The 19,272-nt window shown below is 40.0% G+C and overlaps 1 protein-coding gene and 1 long non-coding RNA gene across 3 annotated transcripts in view; one reads left to right on the top strand and one right to left on the bottom strand.

Annotated features, from left to right (window-relative positions):
- Positions 1 to 19,272, bottom strand: part of LOC139988425 (uncharacterized) — a 49,179-nt gene that overhangs the window by 22,417 nt on the left and 7,490 nt on the right. The window lies entirely within an intron of this gene.
- Gbb (glass bottom boat) overlaps positions 1 to 19,272 on the top strand; it is a 41,723-nt gene that overhangs the window by 16,270 nt on the left and 6,181 nt on the right. For both annotated transcript variants that reach the window (XM_072005824.1, XM_072005823.1), the window contains exons 2-3: positions 2,260 to 2,446; positions 8,536 to 8,690. In XM_072005824.1, the coding sequence (XP_071861925.1) occupies positions 2,260 to 2,446; positions 8,536 to 8,690 (342 nt within the window). The remainder of the gene's footprint in view (positions 1 to 2,259; positions 2,447 to 8,535; positions 8,691 to 19,272) is intronic.

The raw sequence follows: 19,272 nt of genomic DNA, 5'->3' as shown, positions 1-19,272 counted from the left end.
GTCGGCCTCCTCGGGAGAAACATTAGGCATTACTTAAGGGCCACAGTCCTCCAACCATAGCGGAGGAAGGGTACCTACTGCTGGCTTCCCTTTTGCTCTCTGTTCGAGGCGCTCGCTTTGGCGGTAGAAAAAAGGACGATTTCACGCTGCGAATTGTCCACGGCTCGTTCTGGGGGCCTCTCATTTACGGAGGTAACGATTCCCTTATCGATCTCGTGCCGGAACGAGGATAGCCGGTTATCGGTGTCGGCTATAGGCTGCCTGCTGCCCGTGCACTGGTCATCCGCCCTCTTCCTCTTCTTCGTTCACATTTCGACGATCTGCCGATCCCCGTTTCGAGGCCGTACCGCCAACCAGACCACGGAGGATCGCTCGGGGATTAAGATGTGACTGGGACGAGCTCGGTTCGTTGTTTCGGGGAAAATTGATTTGCAACCAGTTTAGCGTGAACGATGGAATTACCGTTGGCTGCTGGCGGGTCGGGGTCTTTGCTGGAACCTGGTTGATCGATGTTTGCTGAAAGTCGAATCGCTACTTGGAACGATACTCTTTTTTCCTACCGGCTGACCGAGCCTCGTTGCGAAGCCGAGTCGTGCTATATCCGACTCTGTTCTCCTCCTCTTCTCTTTTAGTCGCTTTCTCTCGATCTTTTTCGTTCTTTTCTTGTTTTTGTTCTCGGCAGGATATTAATTAAGGGTTTCGCAATCTAGATCGCAAGTAACAGGTTACGTTTTACGCGTGTTGTTACGTTGTATGAATGATCGAGTGGAATTTTAATCTTTCCTACTGTGCTTGCGAGAAGCTAATATCGGAATGGTAATTTTTACGATAGCAAGAGTTTAATAATGCGGATTTGGAAAAAAAGAAAAAAAAAAAACGGAGAAGCTTATATCGAAGCTACGTTTTGATTTTGAATCTTACGTTTCTTGTACGACGGAGCAAATCGATTTTATAATAAAAATATTTGTTGATCGTTCGTTCCTTTTGTTAGTTCTGCTATGCTTTGTCAAGGAACGTGTACGACAGCAACGATATATTTCCAAAGGATGCATTGAAGACCGATATTCGGAGAATGGAACGGTTGTAAAGGAATTTAGACAATGTCTAGGTAGACAATTAGGGAAGACAAGTTTGGGCCGGTTCAAAATTTATCGTAAACGAACAGGTTACTCAGTTTACAGAGATTATCGGCATTTTACCTTTTCTGCTGTTTTCTAAAGTTTTACCTCTCGTGGTTGAACAGAGAAGATAAGGAGAAGAGGCCTACCTCGAAATAGGAGGATAATTACTTTTAAGCGAGGTAGTTGCGCAGAAGAAGATATCGAAGATATGATTTTCTATTTCACTAAAAATATTTAAAAAGACGAATATTTATAATAATTAAACATTACGAACATAATATTCCAATTTTATATTAGGCGAGAGAAAAGTTTGCAACTATAGTAATCGTTTGTACAAAATATAGGAATACGTTAATTTATATATGCACTATAGGAATTTTTAAAGAAGCAATTTTTATAATTAATACATATTTGGCTTTTATACGAGTTAACTAACAAAGGATCTAATCAGAAAAAATTATACTCCTCCTGTTCATTTAACGTTCGTTTGAAATATTTTCCGCTACAATTAACAGTTTCGACGATATTTCAGGTTCTAATTCTTATAATGCAATATATGTACAAACTATGTTAACAGCTATATTTAAAAAAAAAAGTGTGCTCTTTATGACCAAAGTAGTCTCTAGTACATGGAGAGTGTCCACAGGAGCGAAAGCGTTAGCTTAATAGGCAGTATAGCGTTATTCCCCGTTACTATTCCCCGAAAGTATTGTAAACCTAAGTATCCTCCTACCATTTTTCGCTTTCCAGCCATTTCGATGTTACGTACCTACGATAAGTAACCATGCGCTTTATTTATTTCCCTTTTCTCGCGACTCACGGTCCCATTATACGCCTATTCCGATGCATAACGCCATCGTATTATCGTTTCCTAACATCGTGAACGATAAAAAAAAATCTCTTTTTTCTTAAGATCCAACGATGGACGCTTTTACGAAGGGAATCGTCGAAAGGATGTTTACAAAAGTTATCTCAGCTATCGGTATCCGGCCGAAGGATAATGAGTAAAAGCGCTTTACCCCGGGTGAACCAGCTAATTGCCATTCGACAATCCCGTCGTAAATCTACGTTTACGTTTTGTTTCGTCAGATTCGCTCGGTCGTTATCGGTTAATGAGACGTTTTTTCTCGATCTGCAGATCATCATGTTCCGGGAGTGAGGCATGAGCGCGGCAAAAGGCTATGGTTTGACGTCTCCGAGGTACCACCGGGGGAACACATAATCAGTGCAGAGCTCAGGCTCTATCGCAGCATGGACGTGAAGAATCGGAGGAATCGCGGATCGTACATGATCACAGCCTACCGGGTCTTGAGAACCGAAGACGGGTGAGTCTTGTAAAAGGGGCTTGTTTGCATGTGGCGCGACTTACTCGGGCTGTCAGTTCTAAGTTAGGGATAATCCGCTTTCAGCGAGGATTATACGAGATGTCCTTTAAGTATGTGGCTCTTTTTAACTCTTTAAGAGCCAAGATATACGGGACTCTTATCGTAACAGTTGCCACGGTCGTCCGGATCTTTGTTCCGATAGTTTAGAAAGTCTTATCGAGTTGAAAAAGCAGTCGGCAAATTGTATTATTAATTTTCTTATTAGTTTCTTCGATAAGAAATCAGACGACGTATTTGCTTTGAAGATTCTAACTTTCCACGCAAGAAGTGAAAACGTTAAATTAATTCGTTTTCGTGCGATTTAGCGAGAATTTCATAGGAATATACCTAAGGCCAGTGGCGATAAATTTTTAGAGGCGGTTTTCTTCAGAGTAAAACATAGTTTATAGTAGAGAGCTCATCCTTGATCGTATTTACTATATATCTTGCAGAGTATGTGCTAAATGTAAATGGAACGAGAGCATTAATGCTAAAACACAGTACTCTTAAAATTACTTTCGCAATGCTAATTTTCCCGCTCGAGTAATGTTTCCTGATACATTTTCAATTAAAATCCGTTTTATACATAAATAGAATTCTTTTCGACCGAAGCCAGGTTTTCTATCGCTGTATCCTCGAAACACGTGCCACCGAAGGAATGTTCTTTAAAAATCGTAACTAATTATTCCCACACCTTACATCTTGTTCGAGGCAACAAATTCGAGAACGCTGAATTACGTATTTTTCCTTGCGGGCTTGCAATGGAATGTGTTCCCTGAATGTCATTATCGTGTTAATTGGAATGTCCCATTTCTGGGAAAAGTGTTTCAGGTATTGTTCCTACCTGAAGTCAGCTTTGAATGGCTACTCTTTCGGGGTGAGTAAGGGTGACTGATAGTTTTGAGGTGACCTTTAACTAGCGAGTAGGGCGAAGAGAAGAACGGGGAAGGGGCATCGTGGAAAAACGGTACTCTTTCTCTTCTGTCTTCTTCCATCATTGGTGAGGCAGATCCCACCCGGGTGGGTGGCTAGACCAATTTCGTGTTCCTTCAGGCAGAGACCGTGGTTTTTGACATCGTCATCGTGCCTCTAATTAGGCCGTCCTTAAGTCGCCGAAAAAATCTCAGGTATTTGTTCTACCTGTGAGAGTTTCGGGGACCAACCCACTCGTCTCTCGTCGATTCTACCTTTCTCATTCATATCCAGGGCCGTCTAGCGGCGCACGAATAACGACCGATTCCTTTCTAGAACCACCGACTATATTACGCCATATTTCTTATATATTAGGCTATTCTATAGCAATGATACATTTTTTACTACGGATATTAGGTGAAATTAGTCAATAAACGATCAGCGACGTGTATTTTGCCTCGTTCTCTACAGGTGTCCATCCTTCCGTTAAATTTCCCATTCTTCCTTTGTTACATTTAACCTTCGAACGTTGAAAATCCTTACCTATGAAGAGGCAAACGAGAATTTTGTATCCTCATCGATTCTTTCTAAGTATAAACGCTACAAAGCTACCTATTCTAAAGCTACCTATTTTTGGTCGTCTGTAATTCAAAAGTTACACCGCCATACTATTCTCAAAATAGTCTCTACTCGTTTAATTTCGACTATTTCGAAGAGATGCTAGCTCCTCACGTACGTTTTCTGACAATTTCTTAGCCCCGAACTTGTTCAATCATCGCGTAAATAACATCATGTTGTTCAATCATCTCGGTTGTTTCTACGGTTCAGGTATTTGATATTTCGTCCTAGTCTTGACGAGTTCCCGTGCATAGGTACGGTATTTCAAAGTTGACAACGATCTTTTCATCAACTTCTCTCGTTCCTTGTATCCAATCGTTCGTACTTTCGTTCGATTATCTCTACGATCGAACGATCGTTGTCTTGACGCGGTTCCATTCTTATCTCCGTTCAATTAGATCTCCCGAAAGGACGATTTATGTCGATAGACGCGACGGACCGATGGTTTCAGCAAGCAACGCAAGCTGCTCGGTTCGCGTCCACGTGTCCGCCTCTCAGACGAGAAAGAACGTATAGCGGATGGCGACAGCTAGTCTAGAGCCATCCCTGTCTGATACTTCCGTAGACTTTGGTACTGTGACCTGACCGATATACAGGCCCCCGACAGGAAACGCTATTCCGTAAATTGAGGTAAATTAGCCGTGGAGACGGGCTCCGAGCGAGGAGTTAAGAGCACGAGTTACTTGGTGTGCCTACGCAGTTACACGCACGCAGCCACTCCACCTCCTCTTCCTTCTCCTCCTTCTACTCTTTCTTCTTCGGCTTCTTCCGTCAAACTCGATGCGTGACGCATCCTCCTCCACCTCTTTATCCTCCTCCACCTTCTGGTCCAGCCGAGACAAGCTGGCGACTCTGGTTTCTTACGTGTGCGCACCAGGTTTCCATAAGAGTTCTCCTGTGGTAGGGATACCAGGCCGCGTCAGCTGTCTCTGGACCATGATAAGAGGACTTCTCTGACGAAAGTCAGACAGTGACACTTGCCGTAACGAGCTTCAGGGTCTCGTGCTTTTAGTCTCAATTAGCAATTCATAAATTTTTCTCGCTTGCCGCCGTTTCTTGGACGGCTGTTCTCGCTCCGTTTCGCCGGTTTATGGGGTTGACGTGTCGTATTCGTTTAATTGGAAAGATCAATTGTTCTTTTTTTTCCTTCCTACTTTAACTGTATTTATATTGTATTAATTTAATATAAACGGAGTATTCTATAAGTAGAATATAATAGAATATTCTATAAATTTATCATATACATTGTTACTTGTCGAAATATTTGTCTAATAATTCTGCAATTACTATTAATCGTAATAAGTAAAAGTAAAAAATTTGTCAAAATGAGTTACGTGTCGCATTACTGAATTCCGAATGATTAATAACGCAATAATAACAAATACAGTAATATCCTAGCATAATTGTAATTATAAATGCATTAGACAGAATCACGTGTACCGTTCCGATAACGCTGTTATCGCAGTTTTACAATCGCTGTCAATTAGTGTATCTTATTTTATCGTATGTACGTACTTATATACACACTCGTGCACGTGTATTAAACGTAATTGAAATTTTATAATAATTATAATTCTGCGACTTGATATCGCTATTTTGTTTCAACGCTTTGTTTTGATTCTGAATTTATCTCTATCGCACGCGTTTTTATCATTTTTCACCGATCGTTTATCTATTCACGCTTCGAATTCAAGAAATTGTTAAGATTCAATCGGTATTTATGATCGAGCGATGGTATTCAATTTGCCGCGGAAAAAATTGATGTTTGTCTTTGTGCCTGTTTATCACAATGTAACGGCTGCACTTTGAAATTCAAATATACATAATACCTCAGGAAAGCTAAAAGTTGATTGATAATCGCGAGACATCTTCATCAATGCTTACGTTTATGAATGCACAGCTGCGAGGCTGAAATGTATTCAATTCTACGCTTTGCAATTCAGGAATTCACTCTCGGCCGAAGGAAAACAATTTAACAGCCGCATCTGTTACAACACATTAAGAGAATTAATTTCAGTAAACAAACATTTCGTATCGCCAACAATACGTTATCGTGAACGTGAAACAATACGTATATCAATTATTTCCAAGAACGTTAATACATTTTATAATTCGCTGTGAAATTATTACTCGTCTGTTCGAGACTAATACTAAATTTTTTCTTCTTTTAAACAGAAAAGTAATTTTAAATAAATCGAGATCGACGGGAAGGAAACAAATTTTACAACCTTAGAGTCGAGTGAATTTTAATAAATTTGCAAGCACATTCTGAATCTGCAATAACGTAATTCGTAAAAAAACTCGTTACACGTACCTCGAAACTATTAAAGATAATTTTAAATCGACCGAGATTAGAGGAAAGAAGAAAATCCTGAAACGTCCAAGAGAATTAATAAATACTAGCGTAGAGTACTACCGCGAGCTTCATAATTTATTAAAAATTCTTCCACACGTAAACAAACCGAGATAAAAGAAAGGGAAAAGAACGGAAAGAAAATGGATAATGCGTACAATCTCCGGTGATAAATTTATGCGAGAATGTTCGTCCTGCGTCTGTATACAGTTTTAGCGTTCTCAATTATTCAATTATGGGAACGATAATCAATCCCGGGAAAAAGATAAATGCGTCGTTTAAGGAATGTCTTTGACCGTGGAGATCGGAGATGAGCCCGTTCGCTCAATGAACAATGATTAGTGTGTTTCGCTGAAATTATATTGACACGAGCCACGTGCAAGATAGATTTGCGCGAATTGTCGAGTCACGATCGAGGACGAATTATGGCAAATAGTCGTGTATGCTTCGTCGCACGATGTATATCACGGTTAGCGTGCTTACGTAAGAATCAGTGGTTTTCTATTGATCGATTTTATCGATGAATTGCGCGATTCGAAGCCGTGCAACGATTTCTATTAGAGAAACAATATACGTCTTTGACCATCTGCTGTTGAATCTTGGTGTTTGCCAATTAACACTCTTTGCGCTTATCGCTAATTGTCAGCACATACATATGTACGCTATCGGTTAAACGTATCCGATCGTTTTTTGATCGATAATAGCATCTACGATTACTCTATTTTCTGCTATCGTTATGCTCATACATAGCAGAATATATTTTTCTGTCTTAATGTATTTTGTCTGACACGTATGTATTTTGTATGCCCATGGACAAAATTTAATTTTTATTATCGGTAAAAATTGTTAGGCGTATTTCGATCTAACGTTACACTTTAGAAATATTGCGATAATGGAAAGAGTACTTTGATAGAAAATTTCACTGTATAATATGTCAAGCATCCTATTACATCTTCAATGATAACTTTAACATCTTCAGACACGAATAAGTTAAGACTACAAACGGATATTCGTTTCTTATTTTTTAGCCTTATTCGTTTCACGTATGTCCTTAGATACTAATCGAGACGGACAATATCGGTAAATATTTTGAAATGTTTGAAAGAAAAAAATAAAATTTACCATTACCACATCCCTGTATCCTATGGGATCGTTGTTAAAAAGTAACTTCGATTTCTAGTTCGTGGCTTTCAGAGATAGATGATAAATATAGCAGACGATAAATATCATTTTAATTATTAATTTTCCTACTTTCCTAACATTCGCGTAGATATTATTACTAAAAATCGACCAAGGCGTTCAGATATTTACGAGCAGCCGTGTAGTGAACAGCGCAGCTAATAGCGCCTATTAACAATTCATAGTTTTTGCATAGAGTGAGAAAATATTTGAAGTTTCGTTTGAAGAAGCGTAAAAATTTTGTAGAGGTGTGAGGATGGAAGATGTTTGTTTTGATCAGCGAGATAATTTCCATGTGACGTGTGTTGTCTGTACGATGTCCACACAACTGCGTGTTAACGTAATGAGTAACGCGAGTTTTCCTTGATGTATGCAAGGAAAATCGCAGGGATATTAGTGACACCGAGCATTTAGCGGTTAATGCGTTGCAATGCTTAGAGCTTATTGTTAGTCAGAAGGTAACATTACCACTAGAATAGAATCTTTGACACATACTGTTTTGAAAACTCAACTCTGTTTTACATATTATTTTGCTCGGCTACTTTGCCTCAATACTAGTCTTCCGTTAAGATTTAAATATATAATAGATGCAATTCTGATATATTTATAACAAATCAATATTCGTCATAGATCGAGTTACGTTGAACATTTCGAAATTTCCAAGTAATCGCGAATCCGAATAATCAGAACATTAAGACGACAAAGTTAAATAAACGTTTTAAATCAATCTTATACCTTTTATAGATTACGTGTACCGTGATGTGGAGATATATTATAGTTTAGTTGTAACGATATATATATACATAATAAGTTACGATAATTCAAAATACAAAGTTACAAAAAAAAAAAAAAGAAAAACATTGGAAACACTGGTGAAGTAGCGATGCTTTAAGCCTCGTTACAATAAATAATATACATACTTTTGATAGAAATTTTCACAGTTGCTATACTTCTCGTATTATATATGACTGTATCTTTTATGTTGTAGGACAAGGGAATTGCAATACGTAGATGCAGTGAATACGACGACAGGAAAAGAGGGGTGGTTGACTTTAAATGTTAGCGAACCTCTCGATCATTGGGTGAATAATCCTGATGGAAACAAGGGATTGTATCTGTCAGTACATCCCGCAGATCGTTCTGGTGAGTAAATATTTACTATCTTGCAATTACTACTTCTATGCTGTACAAAGTTTTATGATCTTCTATTTATGGCTTTCCTTACATTACCCGTCTACTGAAGTCTATTCGTTAACTTTCGATCAAATAGAGGAAGTTTTTAATAAAAACGATAGAAATATCGAATAGTTTGATACTCTGCGGTAATATTGCATATAATTATCATTTATGCAATATTTTTTTAAATCGCGATAGTTTGCAAAATGTTGTTTATTTAGGTAGAAAAAGGTTTTGAATAAGTTTGGTTGGTATCTGTTGCATTTATGGAAATTTATAGGCAAATCTTTAGAGCACAATGTAATCGAAATGAGAAATTATTTTCGATATAACATAGGAGGCTAATTTTAAAATATTCTGCCTGTGATTTATCTTTCGATAGTCTGCGGAACATCGCAGAAACAGTCCATCCTGTGCATTTGCCAAGCTTCAGTGTCCAATAATTGAGCGTGCAAACATGTGAATGTACCATAGTAAGCATTTATACGCATAACACGAAATTTTCAAATATTGATTTTTTTTTATGGTGTTATTGATTTTTTGGCGAGAAGATTATCGAGAATTTCTCAATCGACTTTGATGAAAAAAATAGCTTCGTACCGCTAGCTTAACAGCTACTTTTTAACAGCTACTTTGTTCCCTGTAAGTCAAACGAAACGCGACATCGAATCCTAAAGTTCTACATCGCTGGATATATCCTTAAAAAATGTCGCTGTGAATGTTATCTTTCAATATTCTTCCGTACGATTTGTACGCTTCGTGCGTTTAGACTTTTGTTCTATGATCCAAGATCCTCGATTTTCATTATACGAATTGTCTCCGTTTCGTGAAAATTCGTAAAAGTATCAACACGTTATTTTTGATAAAACGATTCACATAAATTGAAAAGCGTCTCTGCTTACGTGAAAGGACACGAAAGGATTGTAGGATGGTGTACGCAGAGTCGGTGTTCGACTAACGAGTAACAAGACGCGGCGCACGCTTCCTATTGAGCAATAGATCGTGGCTAATAAACGCTTCGGGGTCAGAAGTTCGACGCGGTGAATTCCGGGCATTTCTTGTACACCTGGCAGAGCAGAGAAGGCAGTCTCCGCGGATGTGTACAGGTATATGCTTTCTCGAGCGTACACCTGTTCCACGCTCTCACTCCCATGCTGAAAAGCGTTCCTTGCTCTCGCACGCTGTGCCTTCGGTCCTGTACGCGACCGATCGGCTAGCGATGGCTTCGTATCAGGCCTCGGGCCTTTCCACCTTTCCGGTCCATTTCTCTTCCTCGGAGCTCGCTCGTACACGTGCAGTCCGTTTCGTGGAATATACCCACGATTATTTTCTATTTGTCACCGATTATTTTCTATTTGTCACCGATTATTTTCTACGTGCGAGTTATGCGCCAGAAGAGTTATGCCTCGAGAGCGCTCGTACGTCTCGTTCGACCGATTTTTTCCACGTCTTTTATGCGACAGCGATGTACTTGTTAGGCGTAATTGAGGCGTATCCGACGAACAAACTTTTCGTTCAATTTATTCATTTCCTCGGCGAAGATTAATACTCCATTCTTGATTTTATTTATCTCGACAGACGGAGACAGTTTTCTTTATAAACAGCTTATATAAAAATACGTTAGTTCGCGATAGACCAGCGAAGAACTGGAAACATTAAGATTTTTAGTATGAAACGAGGAAACGTTGAAAAGGACAGATGCGAAACGAAACGTAACGAGACGACGAGAGACGAAACGCGGAGGGAAATGGAGGGAGTGGATGGTTTGCGAATCGAGGACGTAGATCTTGCTCGCTTCTTGCGAATTTTCGTGCGTCACTCGAGGTCCTTCCTACTGCTAGCCAGCACGAATACATCATCGACAAGAGGCCAAGCCGTGGCGTCGTCTTGTCTTCCTATACTGGCGAGATGTGCGTGCGTGGGATTTAGCCCGAGGAACGGACAAAGTCCGGCTGTGAAACTATGCGAGAGAAACGGAGAACGAGATACGTGAACGGAGTGAAGACCCAGATGGTGAGATAAGGACGCCCCTGAATCCAATTCTGCCACCGAATCTTAGATGAGAATCGTCACGAGGCGTACGAGGGAAGATTACCTTGATTTGATTCTTTAGATAAGCTACACCTGTTGGCTGGCCCACGAACCGATGAGCTTTAGATCATTGATGATTTTCGTTTCTTTGCACGGTCGTCGAGCCAGATCTCTTCACCGATCTAGGAACGGTGGTAGCCTTGGCCGATTAAATCTCACCGGGATAACGTACGAAAAACAACCAGCTACAGAGATCTCGGACTAATATTCCCACCGAACATGTGTTTTCTCGGCATATTCGAGCGCCAGAGATGAGATTCATCGATGATCTTCGTATCAGGCTTTGATGTTTAAGGAGCTATCGGCCCGTCAGATGAACAGGATCTCGAGAGGGTTCGCGTTGAACGTTCATTAAAATCTTTTTCATCGCTCTTTGCTTCGATTATTTCCATGTCGACGTTGCTTGATCGATTTCGCATCGTTGATCGTCACTTGCCCTCCGAATCGTATTTATTTATACATTAAAGAGAAATCTTCGACACGCTCTCGTGCGCGTACGTACGTAATTCTTTGTACATCGGTGGAAATTCGAGCGTTGTTAGTCGATACGAGCGAATAACCTTGTACGATTTATTCGTCAATGGAGTTTTATCTGTACTGGCTGGCTTGCAATCCGTTTTGTTGTTACACGTTGTAGAATAAATCGATCGCGTTGAATAAATGCCGGTTGCGTTCGATATTCCGAAGGAAAGATCGAGATAGGGCTCCTTGGATTACCGACATCGACGCAGTAATTGGATCACGATTGTTGAATAATTGAATAATGCTAGAATGCTTTATATCGCGTTCCACCTAATTTTCTTGCAAAACTCCTGTCAGTCTAGCGGGAATACACGTTGCAACGTCAAATTAAATTATCGTTTCAGGCCTGAAACGATCCTGCGAAATAATTACACCGATCCCTGCCTATCCAGTTGTCGGAATCGAAACATCTAGTCTTCTACCAAGCTATTAACGATTATCCTTTCTCTTTATGGCGATCAGTCGGAAATTGAATTTCTTCGCGCAGAAAACAGTAACAACATAATCGCTGTAATAACGACGCAGTAGTTTTTGTGAAATTCTATCGATCATTCAGCATCCTTAACTTTAACGAGAACCATCGAATTATTTAACATTCTATGATTAAAAAGCAACTAGTATCTTCCTACCGATTCGACTTTTGATGCTGAGATTTTATGCATACAAAGGTACGAGCATCAAACACTCCACTCTGTCTGTATGTGCTTCGCGTATTCTACGCTGGAAAAGAACTAACAGGGCCGTTAAATACTTCACTTGGAACCAACATCTTTCCTCGAGCACTACTTAAAAACCACGATTCATCTTGTTCCCGAGATTCGAAGACCGATTCTTCTACGAAAGGAAGCTCAAACAAAAAACAAAAAAAAAAAAAAAAGAAAAGAAAAGAAATAAATGAGAAAAGAAGAGGGAATAAAAGTCAGACGGTGGCAGTAACTAACAAGCATCAGGCGAATGTTCAACCCAGCATCTTCCATTTGATGTCTCAGTTTAAATCCCTTGTCGGCAGAATTTCGAAACCTATTTCATCGTTTCGCTCAGTTTTCGTCGCCGACGAAGATGATTGAAAAACGTGCAACGAAAATAACCGGGCGATTTATGATCGACAATCGCGAAAAATATATAAATTAAAAATGTAATATTTTAGGTTTTTATTTGTTTAGTGATCTTGAGACCAAGGATTCAGCGATGCTCTATACCTGACGAGGAAAATTATTCTTTTAAATTACGCTTTTAAATGAAAGTGACTATTTTTTTATTTTATTTTTTAATTTGTATATTTCTTGTTTTACTCTTTCATCACTGTGAGATAAGATTTTCTCAGATTTCTACTCGGCTAATTAACAGTCGTCGGCAGACTGTTATTTCCAATAAAAAAAAATTGTCCATCTTCTGAAATTATATTGTATCGTCGTCGGAATTGAGCGTGTGTTCCAAATTTCAGCTTTCTAGCTGGTCTGGAAGTGGGTGAAATTTCGTTTACAAAAATTACACTCAGACAGACAGACAAACAGAGAAGTAAGCCAAATACATAAAAAGCATTAAAAAATTGCTAACGTTTGCTAACGTGAATTTGCTTCCATGGAAACGCGAAGAACGCAAGGGCAGTAAATGGTACGTTTCCACGTGGCACAAAGTCATGACTTTCCTCTCGAAGAGGAAGGGAGGGAGGCAGCAGTAGAATGTACTGCTCTAACATTCAGTGTCATGACTGTAAAGTCACGATTTAGTGTCACGTGTAAATGTACCTCAAGCCTTAAGCAAGTATAAACAGTTGAAAGCATTCGCAACAACGTGTTGATGATAGCATTACCATTAATCGTTGCCGATGTTCCAAGGAACCATCGTTTTGTTCTACGAAAAACGTATACGTATGGCTGGGGTTAATTTCCATGCAAGTTAATTTCGGTAATTTCGGTACAAGAAACTCGTAGAATTAGATTACTCTTCGTTTCTAAATAACGTTTCATCTTCCAAATTTACGAATTTCGAATCTCAGAATGAATATTTGTAAACTTGTAAAACGTACCTCTTACGTATATTATTATGTAAAATATTATGTAAAAGTAATACGCTTGTACTGTAAAGGTAAGAAAGGTTGAAAATTAGAATTAAGAAAAATGACATACATACGTATGCGCGTGTATTTCAAGTAGGTATTACAAGTTTCTGGTTAAAGTACTCTTAATAAATTGAAATCTACTTGGTCAAGGTTCGATCATACTCGAAGATATGGCTCGTGTTTCTCTATTGCTGCTACTTTCTCACGTTACAGTTCGAACGTATCCTTTTTTCCTTCGAAGTACGTACGTACGAAATGCATGGAACTTTCTAGTCAGATTCGAATCTATTTACGATGCACTTGATCTCCTCTCTGCGAATGGGCTTTTGCTCGCAAACATTTGCTTCGTGGAGAGGATACTTGGCAAGTGTTTCAATGCGAATGATCGCGAACATTAGCAAACGTTTATTGGAGACGTTCGTTCGCTGGATAACAGAGTTAAGAATCAGTGTTGGTGATCTTGGAGGAACGGCGCGTGTCTAGCTTGTAATCGTTGTATCCTCGGCGCGATACGCGCAGGTAACACTTGAGAGGTCTGCCATAACGACATCGTGGATATTAAACGAGGCACGTTTCAGCACGAGAACGAGGCATTGGGACGGTCATGTATACGCGAGAGCTTGAAATGCCTATGTATTCGTGCGTACAGTTTGTTGTTTGCCGCGCCTAGATCATTTCGTTGCTTGCCTCTCTCACCTCCATACGCCTCCTCCTCTTCCTCCTCACCGGTTTCTCTCTCTCCCCACGTCGATCCTCCTCTTACCCTCCTCGCACCTGTATATTTTCTCTCTTTCTCACTCCTCTCTGGTTCTCTGCTCCTCTCCTTCGCGAGCACAACCGGTTTATCTTTGATCATTCAATATAAAACACAAGATCGGAGGCGCACACCTCTGCGCGCGTTCACGTATCCACAGGTATCCGTTGCATACATCGAAAGAGCCACGATTCCGTTCCTCGGTAATTCTTCCCTCTCGCTGTTTCTCCTTCTCTTATTCCCTGCGCGACGTCTTTCTCTTCCTTTGACTTTTGGCTCCTCTTTGGTTCGTCTTGTCCACTCGGTTCGTCTCCTCCCAATCCCTCGCGTTGATCCCTCTTTTTCTCCCGTTCTATCCCCTGCAGGCGCGTCCCTCTTGCGACACGCATTCGCACGCATACTCTACGCTCCTCTCCTACTTTTTCTTCTCCCTCTTCTTCATCTTCTCCTTCCTCTTCGTGTTCTGCTTCTTCTTCTCCTTCTTCTTCTTCTTCTTCTTCTTCTACTTCGTCTCGTTTGGTTAAGAGCCCCTCGGTTTGTTTGCACTGGTTCGCCGTGACGCGGACGCGCGCGCGGCTCCTCACCGTCCGCCTCCTGGCCAGAGGAAGTTTCCTCCGGTTGCAGAAAACCAGATGCTTTCGAAAGTATAGCCGCGGCTATCTCTCCGCTTCTAAAGACCGGCTACACACCTCCGCGTGATACGCCCACGCGTGTGCGTCTAACTGCGTGCTCGGTCGCTCGCTCGCTCGCTCTTGAGACTTGCGACACCTTGCTATCACCGCGAAACGAAAACGAGCCTTTGTCAGATGCCTTCGGATTTATCCAATCGATTTTTATCGTCCCGTCGAAATTTCGAGGCAGAGCCGCTGATCACTGATTTTAGAAAGTTCGTGGATCTTTCCTAACGCCGTGATCTGTTATAGAAACTCGCGATCTTACTAGAACGTATCGTTTCATTCCTACGTGTTTCCAAGATTCTTGTCGGCAAGTTTTCAGAATTTTCTTACCTAACTGCGTGATTTTCTGTATGATTATACCGATCGTAGGATACGTTCGTGCGAATGATAATAATAATATCTTTATCGTATCAATCACGTTGATATATATATATTAATCACGGGAATATTAGTTCATAAAAATCGCTCAAAAATATTAGTTTAACGAAGTATTACCATTCGACGATTATAATATTTGGTAACGACGACGTTGGTTTATCAACACGAAGAAAGTAATGTTTGCAACTTTGTTACCAAACAGCGTAATACGCTCACTTTTCGCGATCCCAACTATGTGTATTTATTTAAATAGCCGTAATAATATTATTATTTGACCATGATGTTGTTGGTTTATCGGCAGTTCCCACATCGTTGGCGCGGGTGTTTGAAAAGATGTTCGTGGGTAAATAAATGTTTGGCGATCGTCGTATTTGTCGGGGAATGGGCTAGTGGAGGCTGCGGTTAGCGAAGATTCAAGAATACCGTACTTGGTTTCTCTCTTCTTCCGGTGATCTTTTCCACGGGCTCCGAGAGAGTAGATTTTATACGCCGTTTGAGAGAAATGTCCACGATCGTCGTTTTATTGGACAATCAAGGTATTGAGTGGGAAAGAGAGAGAGAGAGAGAGAGAGAGAGAGAGAGAGAGAGAGAGAGCGAGAGAAAAGATTATCTATGGCTGAGAGAACCGTAGAAAACTCCACCTAAGAACGGACGATCGCGACGATAGCGTTAATGCTGTGTGTTTTACTCGTACTTATTGCGATGCTAATTCAGCGGTAATAGAGTCACTATCGGGCCATTAACAGAGCAATGACAAAGGTATTTGACTTGTGCGTGGAATGTATGCCAGCTGTGCTGATGTTACGTGCTTTACACTTTTCCCTCTGTTTGTACGACGATCTTTAATCTTTTCGACGACTCGATTGTTTTTTTAACTTCATTGCGACCAGCTTGGTAGACAGATTTATTTATTTAACAAATCACGGCCAGACTTACGGTACAAGGAAGAAAATGAGTTACGATAATGGATAATAGATGTACGACAAAGAAAACGAAAAACAGATATAAATATAGGAGAAAATTTAAAACTGATATATATATATAAAAGAAGACGAAGAAAGTTAAAATGATAATGACACTCTAGGAGTTAAATAATTGCAACATCGATCGCCTTAGCTTATAGCTAAGATTAAGAGGAGAGATCGGAGATATTATTTGCATAGTTGCATATTCCGATGACGGGATTACAAAAGTTGAGATCACTAGAGAAGACAGATGTTTTTAATATCAGGTACACCCTCTGGTTTCTAAATAAAATTAACAAATTCTATTTCGATGCGATATAATATTTCGTAGTTACGAATATATAAATTGAATTATTTAGCGATTAAGAGTAACAAACGGAGAAATTATAATTATGTTCATGATTGCTAGTAATTGAAATTTTTATTTGCTAATTTCCTACAGGATTTAGCTATAACTCGATGATATCAACAAGTCCCCTTTTTCGAGGAAAATGTCTTTGTTTCAAAGTTTTTAAAATTTTCCTACATAAAATTCTATATATTTATTCTCGAAGGGAGAAATTTAGAAGGGAGCCTGATACTATGTTAGGACATTGGCACACGTTTTTAGATCGCGTGAAACGTCCCCGAGAGTTGATAATTTTTGATTGAAACGAATCGCGAGATGAACAAGGTTCCTCCACGTCCTTGACTGTTGAAAGCATTGCGAAAGCGTTGCCGGTTGATCTAGGACTGCCCCTTTGTAGGGAATCGTTTTATCCTTGAACCTCCGGCAGCAAGAGGACACGCCAAGAAATTTGCTTTTTATTACTCTTAATATATGGAAACTGGATCAGAAGGATACGCGGATCGAAGAATCCGTGAAAGACGTATAATCGGCGGCGCATTAGTCGCCTGGAATTACAGTTCCACGAATTTCACGCGTTTTCTGCGTACCGTCATCGTCTAATCGCAATTTTAATATATCTTTGTGAGATTGGATAAATTATTACATTATTTATAATTTACGAAGCTATTTGCATTGTTAAAAGATACAAGTCATCAGATAACAATAATAGATAACACTCTGAAAGTGTAAGATTTCTGGAAATGATTTCGATGAAGATCTTGTTCGAGTATCAAAAACTACGATAGAATTAAGATTATCAGTTGTAAATCTACGCTTTCATTTTTATAACTTTGCATTCGTCTATTAATTGTTTCATTTGTGTTTCGATAAGTTTCTCGACTTTGTGATTCTTTCAAATTACTTTACAAATCACCAACGTTATTTTTAGAACGATCTGACAGTTTCTTCAGCCAATTTCAAAAATTAGATTATTCTAAGAGACACGACAATGTCGTCAAATGCGCACAACACGCGTCTTCTATTCAGAAACTGCACGAAATTCGTATTCTTGCAATTCCGAGAATAGCAATCATAACGAATTACGTATTCTTACGGTTCAGTTTCCACGCGCATATTAAACGTACCAAAAAATACGAAATTCGTTTCAAGATGCCTCGTACCTATCATAATACCGTTATTAAAGTTTACTTTCTAAATATTCCTCGGACCAATATGCCTGCTGCTAGATATAACGAGATATAATTAACTCGTAGTTCTTATTTTAAATTATCGTTAATTCCCTTTTCCTTATTAATCAATTGCAGCGTACCGAGTGATGCGATCAGACAGCCGTTTATCCCAACTACGTTTATTTTACTTTGTTTATACGCTCTCACGTATAACGCGCGTAATTTTGCTAATGCTTTTCTTGGCAGCTCAAATTTCTTTTGCGTTTTAATTCATAATACCACTACAAGCGCATGAAAACCACTTCTGACAATTGTTGTTGCCCGACTTACTTTATCATTGCTACCATTCTGCTCGGTACAACATATTTTTACATCGTTTGTATCAACTGCTTCTTCTACCAACCAGATCCTCCTCTTTCTATCGGAAACAGTAACAGCGGAAAATCAGAAAATCAATCTCTTCACACGTACAACGACAATGCAAATGTTTTATGTACAATCCTATATCGTACGTATTTCGATTAATTTCTTACGATTCCAAATTTTTACGTTATATTCGTAAAAATCCGCGTCTGCGTAAATATTCGCGGACTAATCGGCAGCCTGCGTTCTTTCCTGCTAAATAAAGCCGTATAACGAAACTCGGCGTTCCTGGAGAAAGAGACGGCATAATTCAATCGAATTCGCCACGTGCATTCGGCAAGCGGAGGTTCGTCGACAAGCTGGTAGCCAGTCGATTCTGTAACGGCGCGCAAAGTGCAGCAGCAGGTGTCCGCTGCAATCACGGCAAATGCGCATTCCTGCGAGCCAATTTACTAGCTTTCTCGAACTCGGTACGGTCGTGCTCGTAAGAGGGATCATTTGCATACACGGCAATGCTGGCTCGCGGAGACGAGCCGACGGCTACGGGCCTCCGCAATGAGACCGTTTGGATCGTTCGCACGTACACGCGTGTCCTTTCGTTCGAATTTCGATATCGCGCGAAAACTGCGCGAGCCGAATGCGAATCGATGCCGCTTGAAAAATCATCCTGGCCGTTGCGTCGCGACAAACCGATTCTACGCCTCAACGCTTCTTCGTTCTCCTTTTTTCCTTTTCTGCATTTCTGCCTCGTTGTTTCCGCGCGTCATTGTTTCGCCGATCGAGCCGTCGAGAATGCGTTTTCTGCTTTATTACCGGTGGAACGAACGATTTGTATGGCACGCGTACAGGTTGCGGATGAGAATCGAAGCTGTGGTTTGAAGTCGAATCGCTGATTTTATCGAACGTTTGACCTCTCCACTGATTGGGGCTCGCTTCTTGGCATATTAACGATCGCTAAAGTAGTCTTACGTGATTTCATTAATAACGTAAGGTCGGATAAGCTAATTAGCGTATCAGCGAGTGCGAGATGACCGTTTTTTCCTTTCGCTGATCGTTTTACGTTCCTAGAAGAATAGTATATATTTGTTTCGATTAATTTATTTAATTAATAGCACGACTAGTACCACAGGACACGTTACGCTGACTATTATACTATTATAACCCAGAACCGCGTCTTTTATTTGCCGCAGTTGTTAAAACTCATTTGTTATTTTCAAGT

This window comes from Bombus fervidus, chromosome 6, assembly GCF_041682495.2.
Source record: "Bombus fervidus isolate BK054 chromosome 6, iyBomFerv1, whole genome shotgun sequence".
Classification (NCBI taxonomy): Eukaryota; Metazoa; Arthropoda; class Insecta; order Hymenoptera; family Apidae; genus Bombus; species Bombus fervidus.
The sequence above is the reverse complement of the archived record's forward strand: the minus strand, read 5'-3'. Positions and strand labels throughout refer to the sequence as shown.